The sequence below is a fragment of the Buceros rhinoceros genome, unplaced genomic scaffold (assembly GCF_000710305.1).
Source record: "Buceros rhinoceros silvestris isolate BGI_N320 unplaced genomic scaffold, ASM71030v1 scaffold19070, whole genome shotgun sequence".
NCBI lineage: Eukaryota > Metazoa > Chordata > Aves > Bucerotiformes > Bucerotidae > Buceros > Buceros rhinoceros.
The window spans coordinates 4,258-23,994 of NW_010391524.1; the positions used below are offsets into that span (position 1 = coordinate 4,258).

The window sequence follows — 19,737 nt, forward strand, 5'->3', positions numbered from 1 at the left end:
TTAAAATAAATCACAGATTAGTCTAAAAACTATTTTCTAGCAGTCAGATCAGAAAAAGATTAGGCCACATAATTGCCTAACTTTTTCTATACTGTGCTTTCAAGATCAGTGGATGTAAAGTAACTTTTCAGGGAAGTAGCTTTTGGATCACTGTACAGAAAATAAATATGATAGTTATTAGGGTAGTCTTAAGCATCTTTTTAAAGGGGAAATAAATCTTTTTATTGGATGCAGTGAAGGCTTTTCTGCCTCCATTCCTGTCAGATACATCAGTGAACACCCCAGCTGTGCAGAAAGCACACATTCCCCAGATGTAAAAAATTATCTTTGTTTTTTTGGCTGATTTACAGTTGTTATTTGTGTTTGGACCACATTTATTTATGGTAGGAAGGGGCTTCATTCTTCTAAATAGAACTTTATGCAAAGCTTTTTATTTTGTCTTGCTCTGCAGAGAAACTAAATTTGAAAAGCAGCATCAATAGGTGGGTACTTGCAGGAGGAACAGGGTATGAAACAACTGTGAGGGATTTAATTTCATGAGACTCCAGGCAGGGCTAATTATAAACTGCTGCTTGGCAGTGGTAGTAAACATTGCATCTGCATTGCCTGACACAGAGGGATCTTGCCTGCAAACCTCTGTCCTGGCTGAGAGAAAGAGTGCAGTTTTAAGCATGTTCTTCCACTCACAGCGTGTGGTTTTCATGTTCCAGGTTCTCCACTTAAAACCTTAGAAAGGCAGTTCTTACAGCAAGGTATGGAGAACTATGTCACCTTTTTTTTTTTGTTTGTTTTGGTTTGTGGGTTTTTTTGTTCGTTGGTTGGGGTTTTTTTGATTAAATTACTCCTCTCGGTTTTGCCTGCTTAGGGCATGTTGGAATATAACTGGCAGAAAATGAGTTGAAGAGTAGATACCTAATACTGTAGATACCTAATGCTGGTGAGGCAAAACTGGAATCGAAATCAAGTGCTGATAAGCTTAAAAAGCAATTGCAAGGGATGTGATGGCTTTGCTCTGTCATTTAAAGTGTTTGGTGAACAAGTTTCAGTGTGTTGGTTTCCCTGTATTTTCTGTAGCTTCTGTTATGGTTAGGCGTTGAGTATTTCTACTCCTCAAGTTTTCAGTCCCCCAAGGGGAAGGAGCACAAGATGCAGGAATATAAAATTCAGTGTCCCTGCCGGAAGTTGGAGAAGCTGCTTTTCACTTGGTTGCTCAAGAGTTTATGCCCTTGTGGCTGCCAGCATCCTTGTACCCCAAGAGGGCTAACAAACCTCTTGTAAACTCTGCAGAGATGAAGGGCCTCTTTCAGCCCAGGATTTTTGCAGATTTCATGAGCAGCTAGGCAGCGGGACAGACCCAAGCTGGACAATCACCAAGCGTATGAAATTTAATAAAAGCATGTGCCAGATTCTGCACCTGGGATAGGATAATAGGATGATTATATGTACAAACCGGGGGATGAGACTGGAGAGCAGCCCCATGGAAAGGGATCTGGGGTTTGGCAAATTGAATACTAGTCAACAGTGTGCCCTGGCAGCCAGAAGGGCCAACTGTGTCCTGGGGTACATCAAGCACGGCATAGCTAGCTGGTAGAGGGAGGTAATTGTCCCACTCTCCACTGCACTGGTGTGACCTCACCTCAAGTGCTATGTGAAGTTCTGGGCATATGAATATAAGGACATCAAATGGTTGGACTCAATGATCTTAAGGGTCTTTTTCAACCTAAATGATTCTACAGTTCTACAAAGCTATTAAAGGGTGATCAGAGGAGGGCAACCAAGATGGTGAAAGGCCTCAAGGACAAGACTTCTGAGGAGTGGATAAAGTTACTTGGTTTGTTCACTTGGGAGAAGAGAAGGCTGAGAGGTGACCTCATCGCCATGTACAGTTTCTTGAAGAGTGGCAGTAGAAGGGGAGGTGCTGATCTCCTCTCTCTGGTGACCATAGATAGGACACGGATCAGTGGAATGAAGCTATATCAGGGGATATTCAGAAGGGACATTTGGAAAAGGCTCTTCACTGAGGGAGTGGTCAGTCACTATAACAGGCTCTCCATGAAGTGGTCATGGCACCAAGCCTGTCAGGGTTCAGAAAGTGTCTGGATGATGCTTTTAGTCGTATGGTTTAGTTTTAGGTTGTCCTGTAAGGAGCAGGGAGTTGGACTCGATGATCCTTATGGGTCATTTCCAACTCAAGATATTCTCTGATTCTAGGATGGATAGTTAAGTCGGCCACTGATGAGTGGCAGGATCATCCATCAGTGGAACGTGGACAAGCTGACCACCCTCACTTAGTCCTGGTCTGTAGGCCTGCAACTGGAAGACCATTTGCAGTATGCGTGCTTTGTGGCACCCTGTAATGTGCAGGGTGCTGAGGAGGGAGGGAGGGAAAGGGGAGGGTGCCAGTATTTTTAGAAAAAACAAGCAGTCTGTTGCTCAAGTCAGAAAGTTAGTTTGTGGTGATTCACCACAAGTCTCCTTTCTTGGTGTGTTGCCATACACATGACTAATGGAGGAACTTTGCAAAGGTCGTGTTGGTTTCTGCAGTGGAATGTAACTATGACTAACCTAATACTGTAGCAGTAAGTATCTGAGAGTGGTGATGGGTTTGCACAGGACTCCTGTTTGTGTAGTTTCTTGGCTCTCTTGAATACCCTCTAGCTCAGTAGCTTTTCAAAAGCTTATGTTTGCAGTTTTGTTTTACCTGCTGTTTTTCCCCCGTTTGACACAAACTCTGCAGGTTACTGGGGACAGCCTGCTGAAGCTCTGTTTCCTGAGATCCTGATATTTGAGCTGTGAACGTGGAAGGAAGATAGGAGCTAGAAATAACTGCTGTATTGTGCTTTATCTGCAATATGATACCTGCTTTATTTGCAGTTATCTTTGCTTAGACTAAGAAAATGCTCATAAGCTCAGTTACTCTGGGTGCTCCTTAAACCTGTAGTGAGTGGAGCATATTCTTGCTGACTCTTTTCTTCTTGGATCCTGCTACTACGTTTATTCTAGTTGTGTAGCTTTATCTCTGTGTCTGATTGTTTCTTCCCTGGAACCAGCTGAATCTCTGGTACTGAGCCTCTCTCATTTCACGCTCAGTAACTGAATTTCTAGTTTGGTTGAACCCACCTGTACTAAAGCTGAGCAAGTACAGCTGTAAAAGCAAGTGCTTTAAAGACATGAAAGTTTGTCATGAACAGTGGAGAAACACCAGTCTTTGGAAAAGCAGACTGCAGTGCTTCAGAGTGCGCATTAGCGTAATGAGTTTCATAAGGTAGGTTTTGACATTTTCAGCTACTTTATTGAGGCAAGAGGCAAAGTGTTGTGTTTGAAGAGCCCAGCATCTTGCTACATGTTTGGAGAACAGAACTGTGGTTGCAGATTATTGAATAATTCCAGTCAATACAGAACAATTTTTTATTTTATTAACTCTCACATCTGTATATTGCTCTCTCAAAGCATCTCTTATGTGAGATTGACAGTCAGCAGTGTCATCCTAAATTATTTCTCCATGAAGATCGTGAGTGAAAACAATCCCTTAAAACAGAAATGTCACTGAATGCACATTCTTATACACTGGTTTCCTCCTCTTGAGACAAACCACTGCGCTGGAACCATGCTGTCATTCACAGAGTCCTTGGACCAAATTTTGTGATGGCAGTGGGAAACTATTCATGTAGCCTCTTCTCTGCTCCAGGTGAAACTTCAGCTGCACCCAAGCATAATGTTGAGTATATGTGCTTATTTTTCCCTCTGCCAGTCCTTCTAAAAAGAAATAGTGCTCTTGAAATATTCACGCTAATGTAACATTCGTTGACTTAGTGATGTGTCTTTAACCTTGAGACAGATGGTGGTGGTTTATCCTCTGGTGCTAATTTGGTAGAGTGTTTTGAGGAGCATGCATCTTCAACAGATCTTTCTGCCTGCCTTCTTAGAGTTAGACTAGCAAATACCTGATCAGGTCCTGTCTTGGGCGTTCCTTCCGGGAGGATGGTAGCCAGAGAGCTGTATGTGCTTGAGAAAACAAACAAACTGGAATTCAAGTTTGGGGAACAACTATGCAAATACCTGTTTAACTTTCTCTTGAATGTTTTGACCTTTTTTGCCTGTTAATATGCAGGTTTCTTGGTGTAGCCTAACAAAGGGGTAACTTCAGAGGTAACTGAGATTTGGGTCTTAGCAACTGCTTATTTTACTTTTTTAAAATTGTATTGCAAGATGATGTATACTTCAGATAAACTGCAAATATTTTTCATTCTGTGAAACAGTTTTTCATGAGCTAAGTATCTAAAAGAGCTTATGGTGTCCACCTGGAGTGAAGTGTTTGGGTTTTTTTCCTCTCTTCAGACTTCGCAGTAGCCAGTTCTGATTCCTCTCTTTTAGCTACATTCTTAGAGGAAAAGTCAGACACATCAATGCTTCATGCATGTATCTTCTGAAGTAGGCTAGCTCTGTCTGGAATTAAGGTTTGCTCTGGCTGGCTTGATACCTCGTAGATGGAAAAAGTCTCCCAGCTTATTTGGAGCAGGAGAAGTATATTTGGATGTCTATTTCTTGAATAACTGGTATCTATTTTCATGCCTTTTTCTTTTTCCTTGCTTCAGTGAAAGTCGCAATGATGAACTATCAGAAATATCCCAAGCAGTTGGTTTAGCTGTCCATTTATCTTACAAGTGTCTGCTGCTGAGATCGCACTACTGTGTTCATGCTGTGAAACCAGTCTGTGTCTTGAATGTATTGAGTTAGTGTGTTTGCGGTGGGCTGGGTAAGCAACAGTAGTTCTAGCAATTGATCTAACACAGCAAGACAGAATGCTCTTTTTCTGAGGGCTGAAAATTAATCTGCCTGGAGTGGTGTGTTGGGCTTGTGTGGCAGGCGTTTGGTAGTGGGGGAGGGGCTACAGTGGTGGCTTCTGTGAGAAGCTGCTGGAAGCTCCCCTGGACCTGCGTTCTCACCAAGGCCAAGCCAATTAGCAGTGACAAAAGTACCTCGGTGATAAAAGTATTTAAATCTTCAACCCTGACTGAAAATATTCTTCTAGTCTGACATAGGAAGAAGCAAACATACCCCAAGATACATCAAAGACATGTTTATGACTACTAAGTGTTGGTTTTGAGTAAGAAAAAGTTCTTACTGTTGCTTTCTTCTTCTACAGGCAATTTAGAGGACTTCAGCTTAGAAGATGCACTTGGTAATTACTACACTCTTGCAAATTTTGGGAATTAGATGGGACAATAGTGGCTACCCTTTTGACTTGTGTATTTCGGAGTATCGCTGCATAACCAAGCATGACACCTTCCCCACATGTAGTTTGCTTAAACCGCAGTGGAACAATTCAGCTATGGGTATGTCAAAAGGTTAACCACACAGAACTGAGATTTGTCTTTAGGAACACTCAGAGAATCCTCTAAAGGGGAAAACGTCTTGCTGTATAGACTTGATGATCTTGTGCTTTTCATTGTATAGACATAAGCTTACATTTGTCCTTCATGTGTCTTCTGAACTGTGTTAAACAGTATTTAAACTTTTTTTTTTTTCCCCCTAATAGCAACTACAAAGAAGCCTGTTCCATCTCAGAAGCCATCACCATCAGATTCTGGTAGAATCTCATCTGCTTATGATGCCTTTTACTGTGAAGTCAAGTGTAGTTGTACATACTAATTTGAGAGCCTGAATTTTTCAATTTAGTGTAACATAGAGTTGTAATATTTCTATAAAAGAAAGCAATTCCCTAGTAGCAAAAAATTTCCGTGTTTTGGAGTCTTCTGCTAGTGCTTTCACAAATTTACTTTGTGATGTCACAAGCTTAAAGACCTTGAGAAAATCCCTTCTGTTGGCTTTCAGTCTGCACGTTTTGAGCTTGCTCATCTTAAGCTGGCCCTTGGCACGTACCGTGAGCACCAAAAGCAGCATGTAGTCTGGCAGATAATGCTTGGTAACTCTGGGGTGCTCTTCCGTGGGCCACTGTTGAATGAGCATGGCGTTATATTCTTGGTGAAAACATTGTGAGGTGCATTATGTGTAAAAATAGTCTAAAACTTGTTCAGTTTTTGCATTACATTTAAAATTTCCCTTTGTTCTCTGTAGATGATTTCAACTTAGAAGATGCCTTTCAGCCTGGTAAGTATCACATTTTCCTGGTTACCATGCAGTGGGACTTGGTGCAACATTTGTTACCATCCTTTACTACCATCCGTTATTACCTAAATGTAATAAGGGCACTGGGATGATTAGGGTAACAGACTGCCAATAAAAACAATTGCAATTTAGTCCTGTTTACCTTCATTTTTATGCGTCTGGATCAAAAAAACTGTATGTATTTCACTCATTTCTCAGTCAAGTCCTCATTGCTTCATTGCTGTGTCTTCACTAGGTGGCACTAACTCCATAAACTATTTCTTATAGAAGAGTTTTTAAAACTGAAGTAATCTCTTCTTTTCTGGGAAGTAATTTTAATAGCACAAGAACACGTTAATCTGTCTGAAATAATATGAAAGAAAGTACTCTTTCTAAAGAGCTTCATCTCTGCAGCGTGGGCTACAGCAGAAATTGTGATATTGGTTTTGCTCAGCCAGTAGAAGATGCATCCAGTTAGGCAGATAATGCACAGTATCCTTTTTTCCTAAGGGCTGAAAGATAACACTGCATAACACTTAGTGAATTATTTGTTCAGTTATAGCAAGGGTCTGACATAGGGGCTAATGTAGAAGAAACACTGCTACATTTAATTGCATTAAAATACAGTGTTTAACCTCAGGTAATGAAAGAGAAACATTGGAAGGAAAGGAAAGGAAAGGGACATGGGGAAGATTTGATACCTTTTTAGCTCAGAGCGTCTTTCAAGGTCACTATATGCTTTGCTTTTGGTTGCTTCATGCTAATAACTTCACTCACTTCTGTTTGTCTACAGATGACCCCAAGCCAGGTCCGCCTGCAAATCCTAGAGACCCTGGTAAGACTGACCTAACAGGAATTTCTGAACAGTAGAGAACTATTCGTTCATCTTTCCTAGCCCCTTTCAAAGTTACTGAATTGTACTCTGCTTTTGATATCTTAACCTTTTTTTTTTTTTTTTTCCTAAATCTCTCTTCTGTTTGTAGATAAGCCCAGGCAAAATCCACCTACAAATCCTAAAGAGAGTGGTAAGGCTGTAGCACAAACTCCTGAATCGTGATGTGGTTTTACTATCTCAGTTAAACTCCTAATCATTATTCCTTGTTAATTGGCTGCTATGTATGTCAGATGTTGCACTGGATAAACACTGAAGATTGAGGAAAAATTGTCTTGTAAATAAGCTTTGCAGCAGTCTTGAAGTTCCTTAACAAACCTGTTGAGTCACTTTCTTTTTGCTTAGAAGTGGGTTGGGGTGGGGAGGAGGAAGGATGGGACAGAGTGTGTGAGCTTTGGGCAATGCTGTTCTTAGCTGCCTGTGGTGGAACACCTGTGTATCAGATTGAGTCCTTTAATCTGTACAACTGAATGCCTGCTGGTCGTGCTAAAAAGTAAGTAGGAACTACTTGTGATCTGTATTCTTAAAGCATCTAAATTAAAGGTAAAGCTCAAAGCTAAAGGTTTATTTTTTTACTTGTTTTTAAAATCCCGGTTAAGAAATACAATGCTGTTATGTTTGAAAAGTAGGCTTAAAATATATGGTTTTCCCTGCCTGTTGTGCTTTAGAGGTCTTTTCTGCCTTTGCCTAACTCAGAACAAAACAGATTCAAATAGATGCAGATGTGATAGCGCTATTCTACATGAATATGGTGGTAAAGAGTCCTGGTTCGTGTTCCTTTTCCTGCCTGATTTGCAGCAGATATTTGAATTCAAGTCTTGCATGTCTCAGTACATGCTTTTTCCACCCAGTTTAAATATCCTCTGATGCTATGCTTTTTATTCTGCTGCTTGAAGCAGATTTGCTTTGCATAAACTTAAAGATTTATTTGGCAGCAGAGGGAAGGAGGAGGCCCCGTGAAGTAGGGTGCAGTGGAGATGGAGAGGGACTGGTTCAATGTCCTGCAATAAATCAGAGGAGGGAATTGCATTCGGATCTTCCTGTTGTCATGCAAATACTGCAGCCACTGGATTGTGGCATGTTGAACTCTTTTTTTCCTCTAGTGACTGTGTTCAGGTAGGACTGTGTTTTGAACCTTTGTACGGGTTCAAAAGAGTGATTTTGACTTAGAAACCCAACTCTGAAGAGACATTCACAGCTGCAGCTGTGAAAAGAAAAGAAATGGTCCTTTCTTGTCCATGTCCTTTTTCTGCTTTAACAGGATAGTGAGACTTGGGCTGTTCCAGTTAAGTAGCTTACAGGGCTTCTTGCTTCCTTAGCCTGTGACTTGTGCAGTACTACCTGCACTTGGACACTGACTTGTCTCAGTTCCTCAGGAAGTCTACAGAGAGTAGTGCTGCTATCAAACTGTATAGTGCTGAGCTGAAGGAACTTGAGATTGGGAGGACTTTAGAAATGTGAACCTGTTGTGGCTATGATGATGAGCCTAAAACCACCATGAAGCCAGCTGAACATTCTAAAGAAAACTTCCATGTTGTTTTGTGCCTTGAGATACCTTTACACTGAATTTAAAACATCTAAGATAGTATTATTTTTATTTTTTATAGGCAACTTTGATGATACAGATCTGTTCGATAGCAGTTTACCAATAGGAGGAGGCGATAGTGATGGCAGCAATGGTAAGACAGTAGGTTGTGCTTCATATTGATCCTATGGCTACCTGAGCTTTTGATAAAAGCTTGCTCACAAGCAGGTTAATTTGTAACTCCTTTGGTTCTGGTATCTGAAACTTAAGAGCATATAATGTGTTCTGTCTCTGCCAAAACCCCCTGGATAATTAAGAAGTAAAACTGGTACAGAGCTAAAACCGTCAATGATTTTTACTGTTACACTAAGAAAGATGGGGTTTAAAACAGATATGAATGTGGTACTTATTTCAAAATTCACCATGAATACACTTTTTAAAGTCATCCATGTGTTATTTTCAGATCTGTGACATACTCTCAGTTTCTTTTAGTTCTTGTGGTTAGGAAGCCCAGGGGTGGGTCAGAGGAAGGGTCTGCATTGTGTTCTCAAAAGACTTTATCTGTCTCCTGGGATGAATTACACTTCCAAGCAATGTAGGGTGTATCTACTCTGAGCAGTATAAAACCATTTCCAAGTGTACCGTACTTTTTTTGAGTAATCTGCCAGGTCTAGCTTTGACAGTACAGCTCAGCACAGAGATGGTCGTTGAGACCAAGCTGCAGTAATGGTCATCGCTAGGATGGGGCTAGTTGTCCTAGTGTGGGTTACTGCAACTTTATACAATTCCAGATCAGAGTTAGTTGAAGTATCTTATCTTGATGTGTTCTTGAGATGTGCTGCTGGTTACTGACTACTCAGAGAGCTGACCTGAACAAGATTACTGGCTGCTAATTTTTTGGGAAGCTTTCACATTCCAAGGTTCCTTTGGGGCAGAAACTTGGAAACTGGCAGGGGCAGGAAGCCCCTGTGTGGTGTTTTCATATGCACGGGTTCCTGTTTCAGTGGTACAAGTTGCATAGTGATAAATAAGGATAGTATTTACGGAACTTCTCTCTTGTTTGCTAAGAAAACTGCAAAGGTATTTGGTAAATGAGGGTGGAATTTTAGGAAAAGATAGTTGTTTCCATGGAAATACAGCTGATTGCTACCCTGAAATTACTTGCTGGTCCTCTCTGCAGAGTGTTCTGTGGTGGTGGGCGAGTTGACTACACCAGATTTCACAGGTGTGCTGCGCTCATTTCCTAGAAGTGCTGAGCACCCAGGGCTGAAGTTGGCACCTCCATGAGCTGTGCTGTGGAAATAGAAAGTTTTGAGTGCCAGAGCTTAGCACTCAATGTAATATAATTGATATAATAGATAGCTTGTAATTTTGCATGATTAATTGACAAAAAGGTGGTCAATTATGATATGATTGTTCTTGAGACATGTCAAACCAAAACCTTTTGTTAAATTTTACAGATCGAAAGGGAGCAAGTCCTAATGATGGCGAACAATCTGAGGGTAAATGTATACATTTGTGTGTATGATGGTGTCTGCAAGACTGAAGCTTGTTTTCTGGGGTTTTCTATATTGCTAATGTTCTGCTGGAATGGCCACTGCTGGTAGCAGGTTTCAGTTTAAAAACTTTTGTGGAATGTAGAATTCTTACTTTCCAGCTCTGCTTTCACCAATCTTTAAAATGTCCGTGTTGCAAATGATTCAAAAGTGTCAAGGTCTCAGGGGTGCTGGTGCAGTGACTGCATTCCCTCAGATTTGGCTATGGGAGAGTAGCTGGTTTTAATTAGTGGAATGTACAACAGGCAAGCTTAAGTTGCTTAACAATAGGCATTGCTAAGAAATCAGTGGTTATGAAATTAAAGGATTCACTTTTCACTATTCACAAAGACAGAAAGAGTTGATTACTACAGTTTCATGTAATAATTTCAGTTTATTGGTTTTTTGGAAATATTTACAAGGTTTACATTGAGCCAATAAAGTTTGACGTTGTTTCCAATTCTGAAAAATGTATGCAAACCTCTGTGTTTTCTTTTTTCCCCTCCCCCCACAGACCCAGCTTCTCAGGGAGCGATAGCTGGGATTGTAAGTGCTGTGTTTGCTACCGTAATAGGAGCAGTATCTAGTTTCATTGCTTACCAGAAGAAGAAGCTCTGTTTCAAACAAAGCGGTAAGGATTCTATAAATTAGCTTTTGTTTTCTACTGTCTAAAGAGATGCATTTTTTTATTTATATGGGGGCTAGAAATTGATCTTATGCATAAGGTAGTTTTAATAGCACAGTGGGTTTGTGTTCACAGAGAGTAACCTCTCTTACTAGTCATCTAATACAGGGTGTCTGAAGAATGCCTCACCCAAAATTTAGATTTTCAGAAGCAGACAGACATAAAGCTTTGCATTTCTTAAAATAAAAGCACTTCTTAATCAACAAGGCAGGAAAGAGATAATTTCTTTAAGGAAAATTGAGTGGAGGTTGGGGATTAGAGACTATTTTCATAATGAAAATTACTTCGTCATTTCTATCTTGCCTTTGTCCCTTCACAAGATGTTTGCCTACCTATTTGTTTTCTGACAACTACTGGGATGTTCATCCCCAAATGATTGTTTCTTCTGCAGTTGTTTGTTGCTTGCTATCTGCTTCTTTTCCACGTGTATAAGAAATAACTTGGATCAGAGAACTTTGGGTGGGGCAGCAGCTTTGTTTTTGTCCTTTCTAGTCTTTCTGACTGATTGGTGAAGGGAGGTGATAGAGCAGCCATCCAGCCAAGCACTGCTGTTTTGTAATTTGGGAAGTTTGGAAACTGAGTGAACAGCTACCATGCATGTTAAAATTAACATGCGGGCAACACAAGGGAAACTCCACTACGTAGCTCAGTTTCTTCAGTTTCTTCCCCTAGATTACCTCTATTAATCAACAGCTTTGAAGATAAGAGAATTTGGATGCTAAACATCTGACTGTTTCCCAGCAGATGAAGAGAATGTGAATATGGAAAGCCATCGGGGAGCACAATCTGAGCCACCTGGTAAGAGAAGAATCTAGATGGAATATCAACTTATTGTTGGCGATCCTATTAAATACACTTTATTGACATCTAACATAGTGCACTGTTTTGTTTGGTTTTGTTTTTCAAAAAAAAATAACTACTAAGACAAATTAGAACTGAATCAAATTTCAGTTCTGATAATATGGTCACTATTCTTTAGTTTCTTAATCTTTGAACAGATTGGTTTGTTGTCTTGGAGTCCTTGAAATATAGGAGCTTAGAGAATAAAATAGTTGGATTTTCTCTGCAAAAGTCTTATTAAAGACGATCATGAAAACACAAGCCTGCTTATCTAATATGATACATAACTGCAATTAACTGACAGGTGTTTTGTTAGTGTATGTTGTGTCTGATTGGAATCTGATGCCTTTTTTGATTGTAAACCAATATAGAACTCGGCAAGAATGTGTATTAAAAAATATTAATAATGTTTGGACAGAGATGAGGCTGCCCTGGGGGCAAGGGGGACTGATCTTACTAGCATGTTGTTGTAACTAAAACACTTTCGGTTGTGAACAGAGGATGATTCTTGTACGAAAGAATCATCAAATAATAAATCTTTCTACAATGGTGACAGCTGTGGAAGGATCTCCTTTAAGGCAATGAGAACCCTAACAATATCCGATCTGGAGGAAGCAGTACAGCTGAATACTTGGCCTTCGAGCCCTTGTGACTGGTCAGCAAAGGAAGAAGTAGTGCAACCTCATGCTGAAGTTTGCTGAGTGTCTTTGAAACACTGAATATTAAAATCTCAAAGCAGTATAAATTTGCAATAATAATTTTAAAAATTTGTTTAATCTAAACCCCACACAGCCATTTATCCCTTTTTTTTTTTTTAATAATTGAAAAAAAATATATACCTTATTTCTCTCAGGAGTTTCATCAGTTTGCTAAGAACTTCCACCTGGCTCATGATCCTCTTTATAAATATTTTTCCTTTAAGCTGTTAAATATATAAAACTCTCAAGGAGAAAATATTTTCTTGTGACTGGCCATTGAAGTGAGGACTGGAGGTAGGCAGGTACCCTCAGTTCAGCAATGTATTAGTGAAGCAAGCAGTATTGTTCAAAGACCTCTGCCAAAGAGCTAGAGGCAAGATAATGCTAAAATTTTGTCTGAGATTCACCAGAACTAAGATATGAAATGTGTCAGATGATGCCTATTTTGTTTTAACAATAAATTCATACTTGGGATGCTATCATAAATGATTACTCCTGCCTACATATTGATGTCATGTTACATCCCAAATTTCACAGCTCTGTAGTATTTTGCAGAAGAGCATGAGCATGTTTTGAGCCAAGAAACTGGGCAACCATGGTCAGCATGGTGCTACTCCTGATCAAAAGTTCTGGGAGTCAGCAGACATCAGCTCTGCTTTTGGCAACACAGTGTTGATGCACTGGTTGATACAAGGCTTCTCGTTAGAAGTAGTCTTGCAATAAACCAGGTCAGATGGCATGGCAGAACAGGTTTGCATTTTTAAAATATTATGTAGGCTTGACTTCCTGAAGATGTAGGTAACCCTGGCTAGCGTTTTCTTTCAATAACCCACTTTTTCTGTCAGTTACGCAGACTGTACTCCATTTCATTTCTGCATCTGCAAAACTGCAAGTCTGAAACTGCATGTTGGGTTACACTGCAAGTGTAGACAGCTGCACGGGTCTAGAAGAATCTGGTTATTTGAGTGAGAAATCTGGAATGTAATATTGCTTGGTGTGCAGGGTACTGGCTTCACAGAACCAAACTTCTGCTTACCTGTGGGAGTTTATCCCACAGTTTCAAACAGCTGCTGAAAAAGGCTGTTGCCCACGTGTACTGTTACACAGTATTACATAACTTACAATGTACACTAACTTGGTGTACTAATCTTGAGTTGTTTTTCACTTTTTAGTTCAGCGCGTACTTCTGGAGAAATAAATTAAAGAAACCGTGGAGAACAGAACATTGAAACTGGATAGAGCCTGCATTCTGCTTGAGAAAAAGAACACAAAAAAAGCATAACGTAAACAGCAGAGTCTGAAGTTGCATGAAAAAACAGTTCTTGTTTGAAACACCTCGGGGAGTGTGACTTAGACCTGAGTACTTCTGTATGGTTAGCCCTGTGAAGAATTGTTGCACACCAATATACAGCCTTAATGACAGGAGCGTAGGATTATGTTGTGCCTTTACATTCTTTCCTTCACTCCTGTGACAAATGAGTGTGTCTCAAGTGCATTCAGTATGTTTAACATTTCCTTACCTCTCAGAAAAACAATAAGCAGTTAATGTTTTGTTACGCCATCGCTTTCAGGCAGCGCAAACACTTTTTTTAATATCCTCTACGCAGTGAGTGTTCCCACCAAGCAACATGGTATATGGTGTGGGCACCTGAAAGCAAGTGGCTCACTGTGTGTGGATAATGGATGTGGGTGTAGCTGCCTGGGTCAGCCACCAGGGAAGGGATGCTTGCTCTTGAGCACCCAAGAGACAAAAAAAACCCCCACAGTTTTGTTTTTGCGGTTTTTTCATTGCATCTGTCTGGTACAGATTCAGAACACCCAAACTAGTGCACACAGACCCTTCATCCTTTCTGGCTCTTCCTGCTTAGCAAGTACTGAGCTGGTCAGATGTGGAAAATCCTGATTTGCAAATCAGAACCATACTCGGATTTTGTACATCTGATGAGATTGATGTCTGGCAGTTGTCTAAACAGTCTTGGATGTGGTGTTGGAGAGTGGGGATTAACATCCTCAGGCTTCCATAACCAAAAACTTAACAGAAAATTGAATTCAGAAGGCTTATCATATGCACTTAAAAGACAGAAACTGTACTACAATTTGAAAGTATGTAATAGCGAGACTGACCAGAACCACCCAGCCTCACTCCACAGGTGTCCACTGAACAGTCAGAATAGCCTACATGTGAAGAACGCGTTTGACCTTGTGAAGAAATGCCATTGGGATGAGAACCAATGACTGCATCCTCAAGTGAAAGCACTTGTGAGCTTTGTTATGACTCTTGAAAGCCACAGGGAGGTTTCAAGGATCTGTGGAAACCTGAAAAACTGCAACTCATCAACTTAGTCCTTGAAGGACTAAGTCTGGAATAATAACTAGTTCTGTCCGAATAGTCTGACCAGTTCTGTTGGCTTTCATTCTAAATGTTTCCAATTTTCATGCATTTTTAAAATACATGCCTTACTAATGTGCTTCAGCCATCTGGCAAAGTTCTACAGAAAGATGACATTTCGTGGAACATCTTAGAAGTCCTTATGAATTTGGGTATTAAACATGTAAATATATCTGTGCATTCAAATATGAATGTATGCCAAGAATAATTCATTTAAGAATTTCTTGTACATGTTTCTTAGCTTGCAATAAAGCTTTACACGGATTTTAGTATTTTGTCATGGGATTAATTGGTAAACCTTTTTTTGCCCAACTTCTGCTTTTAGTATTGAAGTGCTAAAACCTTTAAGTGTGTTTGAGGATGGAAAAGTGATTTTTATATAACTTTTGATCTATGTAAATACAAATAAATGGAATGTACTGCTTACCTGCAGGAATGAACAGGTATCTCATGTCAATGCCAAGAGTAAAGAAAACAGAAATAAGCCAGTGTTTGTTAGGGATAGAATGGTGGGGGAAGCTCAACCTAGCTTTTAGCTAACCAGACTCTTGAATCATTCTTCTGCTTTTGCAAGCCTAAAAATTACTTACTAAACCATCATATCAACAGTGTGATTTTTCTAAAAATAAATGAAAAAATATAAAAAAGAAAACGTTTATGTATTTTCCTTCTTCATAGCTCTAGAAATACAAAAATTTTGGCCCTCTACCAGAAAAGGAGTCTTCAAAGGGAATTCGTCTTCCTGCTCCATCAGCAATTTATTTATTCTTTAATTCTTACAGACGTTTAAATCATTTTAGAAGGAAGTTGGTCAGTAGCATCAAAGCTGTGAGGTACTTTCACAGGGTGCTTACCGGTGTGAAGTGCAGAGAAGACCTCTCCCTGTGTGAAGGACAGGCATGGCCTTTGGAGAAGAATACCACCTCCCTTTGCTAACACAGCATCTACTGAAAATGCACGCAGCAACAGAAGGCTTAGTGTGGGCAGACCTAAAGGTGTGTGTGTTGAGCGTTCCTCATCCAGCCATCATCGCATCCTTTAGGAGCAGACAGTTTTGCAGGGCCATGTGTCATTGTCTCACCGCCTTATACGAGAGGACCACAACTAAATGAGGTGGCAGTGCAGGGATTGTCAGGTGACTAAATAGTAGCAAATTTACTGATTTTTTTTCAGTCTAAACGGACGTAGATTGCTGCATAAATTTGGGCACAGCTATACTCCGCAAAGCAAGCAAACCTAAAGATTGTGTTTGGAGGGAATATATTGCTGATTTTAGCAGCTCTCGCGTCCTCTGGCTTCGTCCCTTTATGGCTTCATGGGATGGAGTTACGAGAGGAGGAGGAAAGATTAGCTGCTGCCACCTAGGAAAAGAAGCATGAAGGCTTGAAATTTCAGGCTGTTCCTGTGCAGCGAGCAAAAAACCTGCCAATGTATGGGTTTCTGTTACTTACCTGTGGAGAAAACATAGCAGTTCACATGTTTTTTCTTATTTTCAGTTAGCAAGGTATTAATCACTACGTTGCTATTTGCCTCGCTACCCATTGAGGCTTTGATCTTGTGCCTTCGTAGCTCAACTGCTCTTGCGCTGCCTAACGAAATATCCAAATTCATTATTTCTCACATTCATTGGGTCAAAACCCATTATCAGTTAGCAATGATTCTTCACCTTACTGAAGGGATTTTATGGTTATCTCCCATGGATCAGCTGCTGCCCACTGTTGCCTTTAGGGCTGTCAGTGACTTTCAGACACCAATGTGAGAATTAAGGTTCTGGTTTCCATACTGGCTTTGATCAGACTGTGCAATGGGATGAAAAATTACTGCCCTTTTCCAGGCCCAAACTGCATGTTCACCTCCTGGTGAGGTGCCTTCACCATTAACCTGAGTTCAAATGGATGGCAGCAGAGAGCTCTGTCCTGGTCCTGTGGCACACCCTCTTCAGCTCTGGTTTTCCCCAGTCTACTTCCTTTGAGGAGGAGGAATTATCTTTAGTAAGAGGAAGAAAAAAGCAGAGCAGGATCTTGTTCTTGTAGAACATCACAACACTTCAGCTTCTACAAGGGAGCTGAGGTGGCAGTTCAGTTCATCCTATCAGTGAAAGGACTGCTTGAAAAATGCTTTGATGGTTTTCAGATGTGATTACAATTTCAAATACTTATCCAAACAAGTTCATAGGGCTGTGGGCATGAAAGCGGGCAATTCTTAAGAATAAAATTCGGCAGCTTTTTACTGTAGCTCCTATTCACGCTCATTTCAACATCTGTGCCAAATTTTTAATGCTAAGGAAAACATTTTAGTGCACTCAGCTTTCAGTGTACCTTGGGCTGAATTACACTCCCAGTTGTGCATTGTGGTGTTTTTTCGCTAATTATTTTAGGCCACTATCTAATTTTTTGTTTGTTTTTTGCTTGACAAGATTATGAAACAAACCTTAACCTTTTCGTAAACCGAATGATTATTTTGCTCTTTTCTGTTACACAGATATAAAAGATACATTTGAAAGAAAGAGAAGAGATAATTAGGAATAGGGAAGGGATGTGAATGGAGAAAAAGTAGTTTTTTCAACCCCCTGCATTTGGAGTACTTTAAGAACCACAAGAAAAAAATATTAAAATGCATGTTCCTCCGCCTGCTTGTGAAAAATCACTGAAGTTCCAGCTCGCATGTTATACTTGTATTCTGCCACTGACAAGAAATTGTATTGCTGAGTCACTTACGAATTTGGCTTATATTATTGTTTGATATTGCCAGATGTTTCAATATTTTAATTAAAATACTTCCATTTTTGTAACAAAAGGTGAATACTGTGGGATATTAGTGGCCTTCCCCAGTAGTTCTGGTGTATAATTTGATTCTTTCATCTCTGACAGACTCACAGAGCAGGTCACCCATGCCGAAGGGAGCAATGTCTAACTTCTGACCACAGGAAGGATGCGGCTGTGACTGTGGTGAGTTGTGACTGTCCTTCTCTTTTAGCTTGTCTCATCTAAAAGAGGCCTGATGGGCTGAAAGTGTATGGTGTAGAGTAGACACACTGCCTTTGTTTTGCCACCCATTTGCTATTTCTTAAATATATGGTTTTTTTCTTGAAAGAAGGAGTAAAAAAACTGAGACAAGTCATCCAGCTTGTCAGGTGAATATCAGGCAGAACTTTGTTTTCCCTTTAAATAGAAAAAGACGGGTCAATGACTTCTCAAAGTGATAAAACTTCAATTTATGGTCAAGTGTAAGGCCTTATATTTGTTTTTAATACATAACATTGTTTCTTTGGTATCCTGGGCAAGCAGTTGCACGTCTTTGACAGAGGGAGCTGAGATTATGAAGTTCCTGCAATGCCCCCAAGAACAGAAGTGGGTAAGTATTCGAGACATCCTGACTGCAACGCCAGGTCCACTCCTTCCTATGCCTCCTGTGTGCTGTTTTTATTTAGCTAGACAGCGGTAGTGGGTTCAGAACTAGACAAGGGGTGCGTCGTCTTCAAACTTAATTTGAGAATGTTCAATATCTCATTGAACTGGAATCATCAGACAGGCGAGACTGCATTTTGGGAAGACTTCACTTACAAGAACAACCGATTTGAAGAAAAGCCTCTAAACGTTTGTGAGCTGCTTGGACTTGCCTGGGACTAGTCCTTGCGAATTTGCCATGCTTGCCTTGCCTTGCTAACTTTCCTGTTCCCTTCAGGCAAATTCGTCACTGATATGAAGATTAACACGTGTATGCCTGCTTTTTTTAATCTGGGAAAAAATAAACAGTGCTCTTGTGGGATCACTCGAGTCATGGTATAATTCTTGTTTTAACTGGATGACAAAGTCACTTCTTAAACCTTAATGTCCTTAACTCTCCTGAGATTGAACAGTTGGCCCTGACAAGACTGATGACACATAAATTGAGCTTTAGAGCTTTTATTACTAGCTTAAAACAGTTAAGCCATGTGATACAATAAGCCAGACCTTTATAAACCATTCTGCTTGTTCACATTTCATGGCAAGGGGAACCTGACCTACTTGAAATATCAAGTTTCTTGAAGATCCAGTATCACAGAGTTCTATCGATTCAGTTTCTGGGATTTCATGATTTTTTTTTCTAGTTAGCATAAAAGCACGATTTCAGTGCACACACTGTGTTGTATGTTCTGAGTAACTCAAGACAAGTGCACTTGGGGCCAGCCTGTGTCCTACATCAGACTGAATCACCCAGCAACATCATGAGCGTACAGATCGGCCATTCATGGTAACAGAGTCCCGAGTCTAGTCAAAACAGCACTGTCAGAATGCCTGCAGCTCAGCTCCCAGCAAAAGGGAGGACGCACCCCAGTCCTCTTGGTGGCGCCGAGTGCCAGTGTGACAGTGGCAGTCCAGGTCGAGAGACAAGTGTGCTGGCGTATGTGTTTACTAGAGAGAGGCTATGACAAAACTGGATTTAAATGACATCAGTGATTTTAAAGTATGCTCATGTATGGGTGGATGTATGTTTTTTGTTCATTTTCCGTAACTTTGCTTCCTCATGCTCGCCACTATCTGAGATCTCTCTCCATGCAGGACATGCAGGGATATTTGTATTTAAAAATATATCTAGATAAATGGAAAAAATTATGACAGACAATGTTTACCTTGTGAAAATAAGCATCTGCCAGGGAACTGAGCATGCTTCAGACTGACATCACTTTTTAAGTTTATAAAAATTAAGGGGTTTTGTCATCCCTCTGCAGACAATTCCCAAATCTCTGCAAAGCAGATTCTGGTCACTACCCTAATGCGGTGGCTTGAGTTGGCCGATAGGACTCTTGACAGGATTGCCTTTATCACCAGTGATTACTCCACCAAAAACTGAGCAGGGAAGCAGCACTTTGAGGACAGTGTATCTGAGAGATTTTTTAAGCGCCGTTCAGAGAAGGCCCATCTCCTCTCACAAGCTACTTGGGCTCCCGCAGGACCACACCCTGCTTTTGAAGGCGAGGATGTCAAACAGGTTGGCTTTCCCTCGGGGAAGGAGGTGGGTTCAGAACATGCGAGCTCCCTCCCCATTGGGTGCTGCTGCTGGCTCCCCGACATTTCGTGCTCCC

General features: G+C 40.5%; 1 protein-coding gene across 1 annotated transcript; it reads left to right on the forward strand.

Annotated features, from left to right (window-relative positions):
• Window positions 1–3,251: 3,251 nt before the first annotated feature.
• On the forward strand, window positions 3,252–11,560 carry LOC104488758 (CD99 antigen-like). The gene is made up of 11 exons (XM_010142176.1): window positions 3,252–3,265; window positions 4,596–4,732; window positions 5,147–5,182; window positions 5,540–5,590; window positions 6,079–6,111; window positions 6,902–6,943; window positions 7,092–7,133; window positions 8,608–8,679; window positions 9,986–10,027; window positions 10,575–10,691; window positions 11,487–11,560. The coding sequence occupies exons 1-11, from the start codon at window positions 3,252–3,254 to the stop codon at window positions 11,558–11,560; spliced, it is 660 nt and encodes a 219-aa protein (XP_010140478.1).
• Window positions 11,561–19,737: the final 8,177 nt, after the last annotated feature.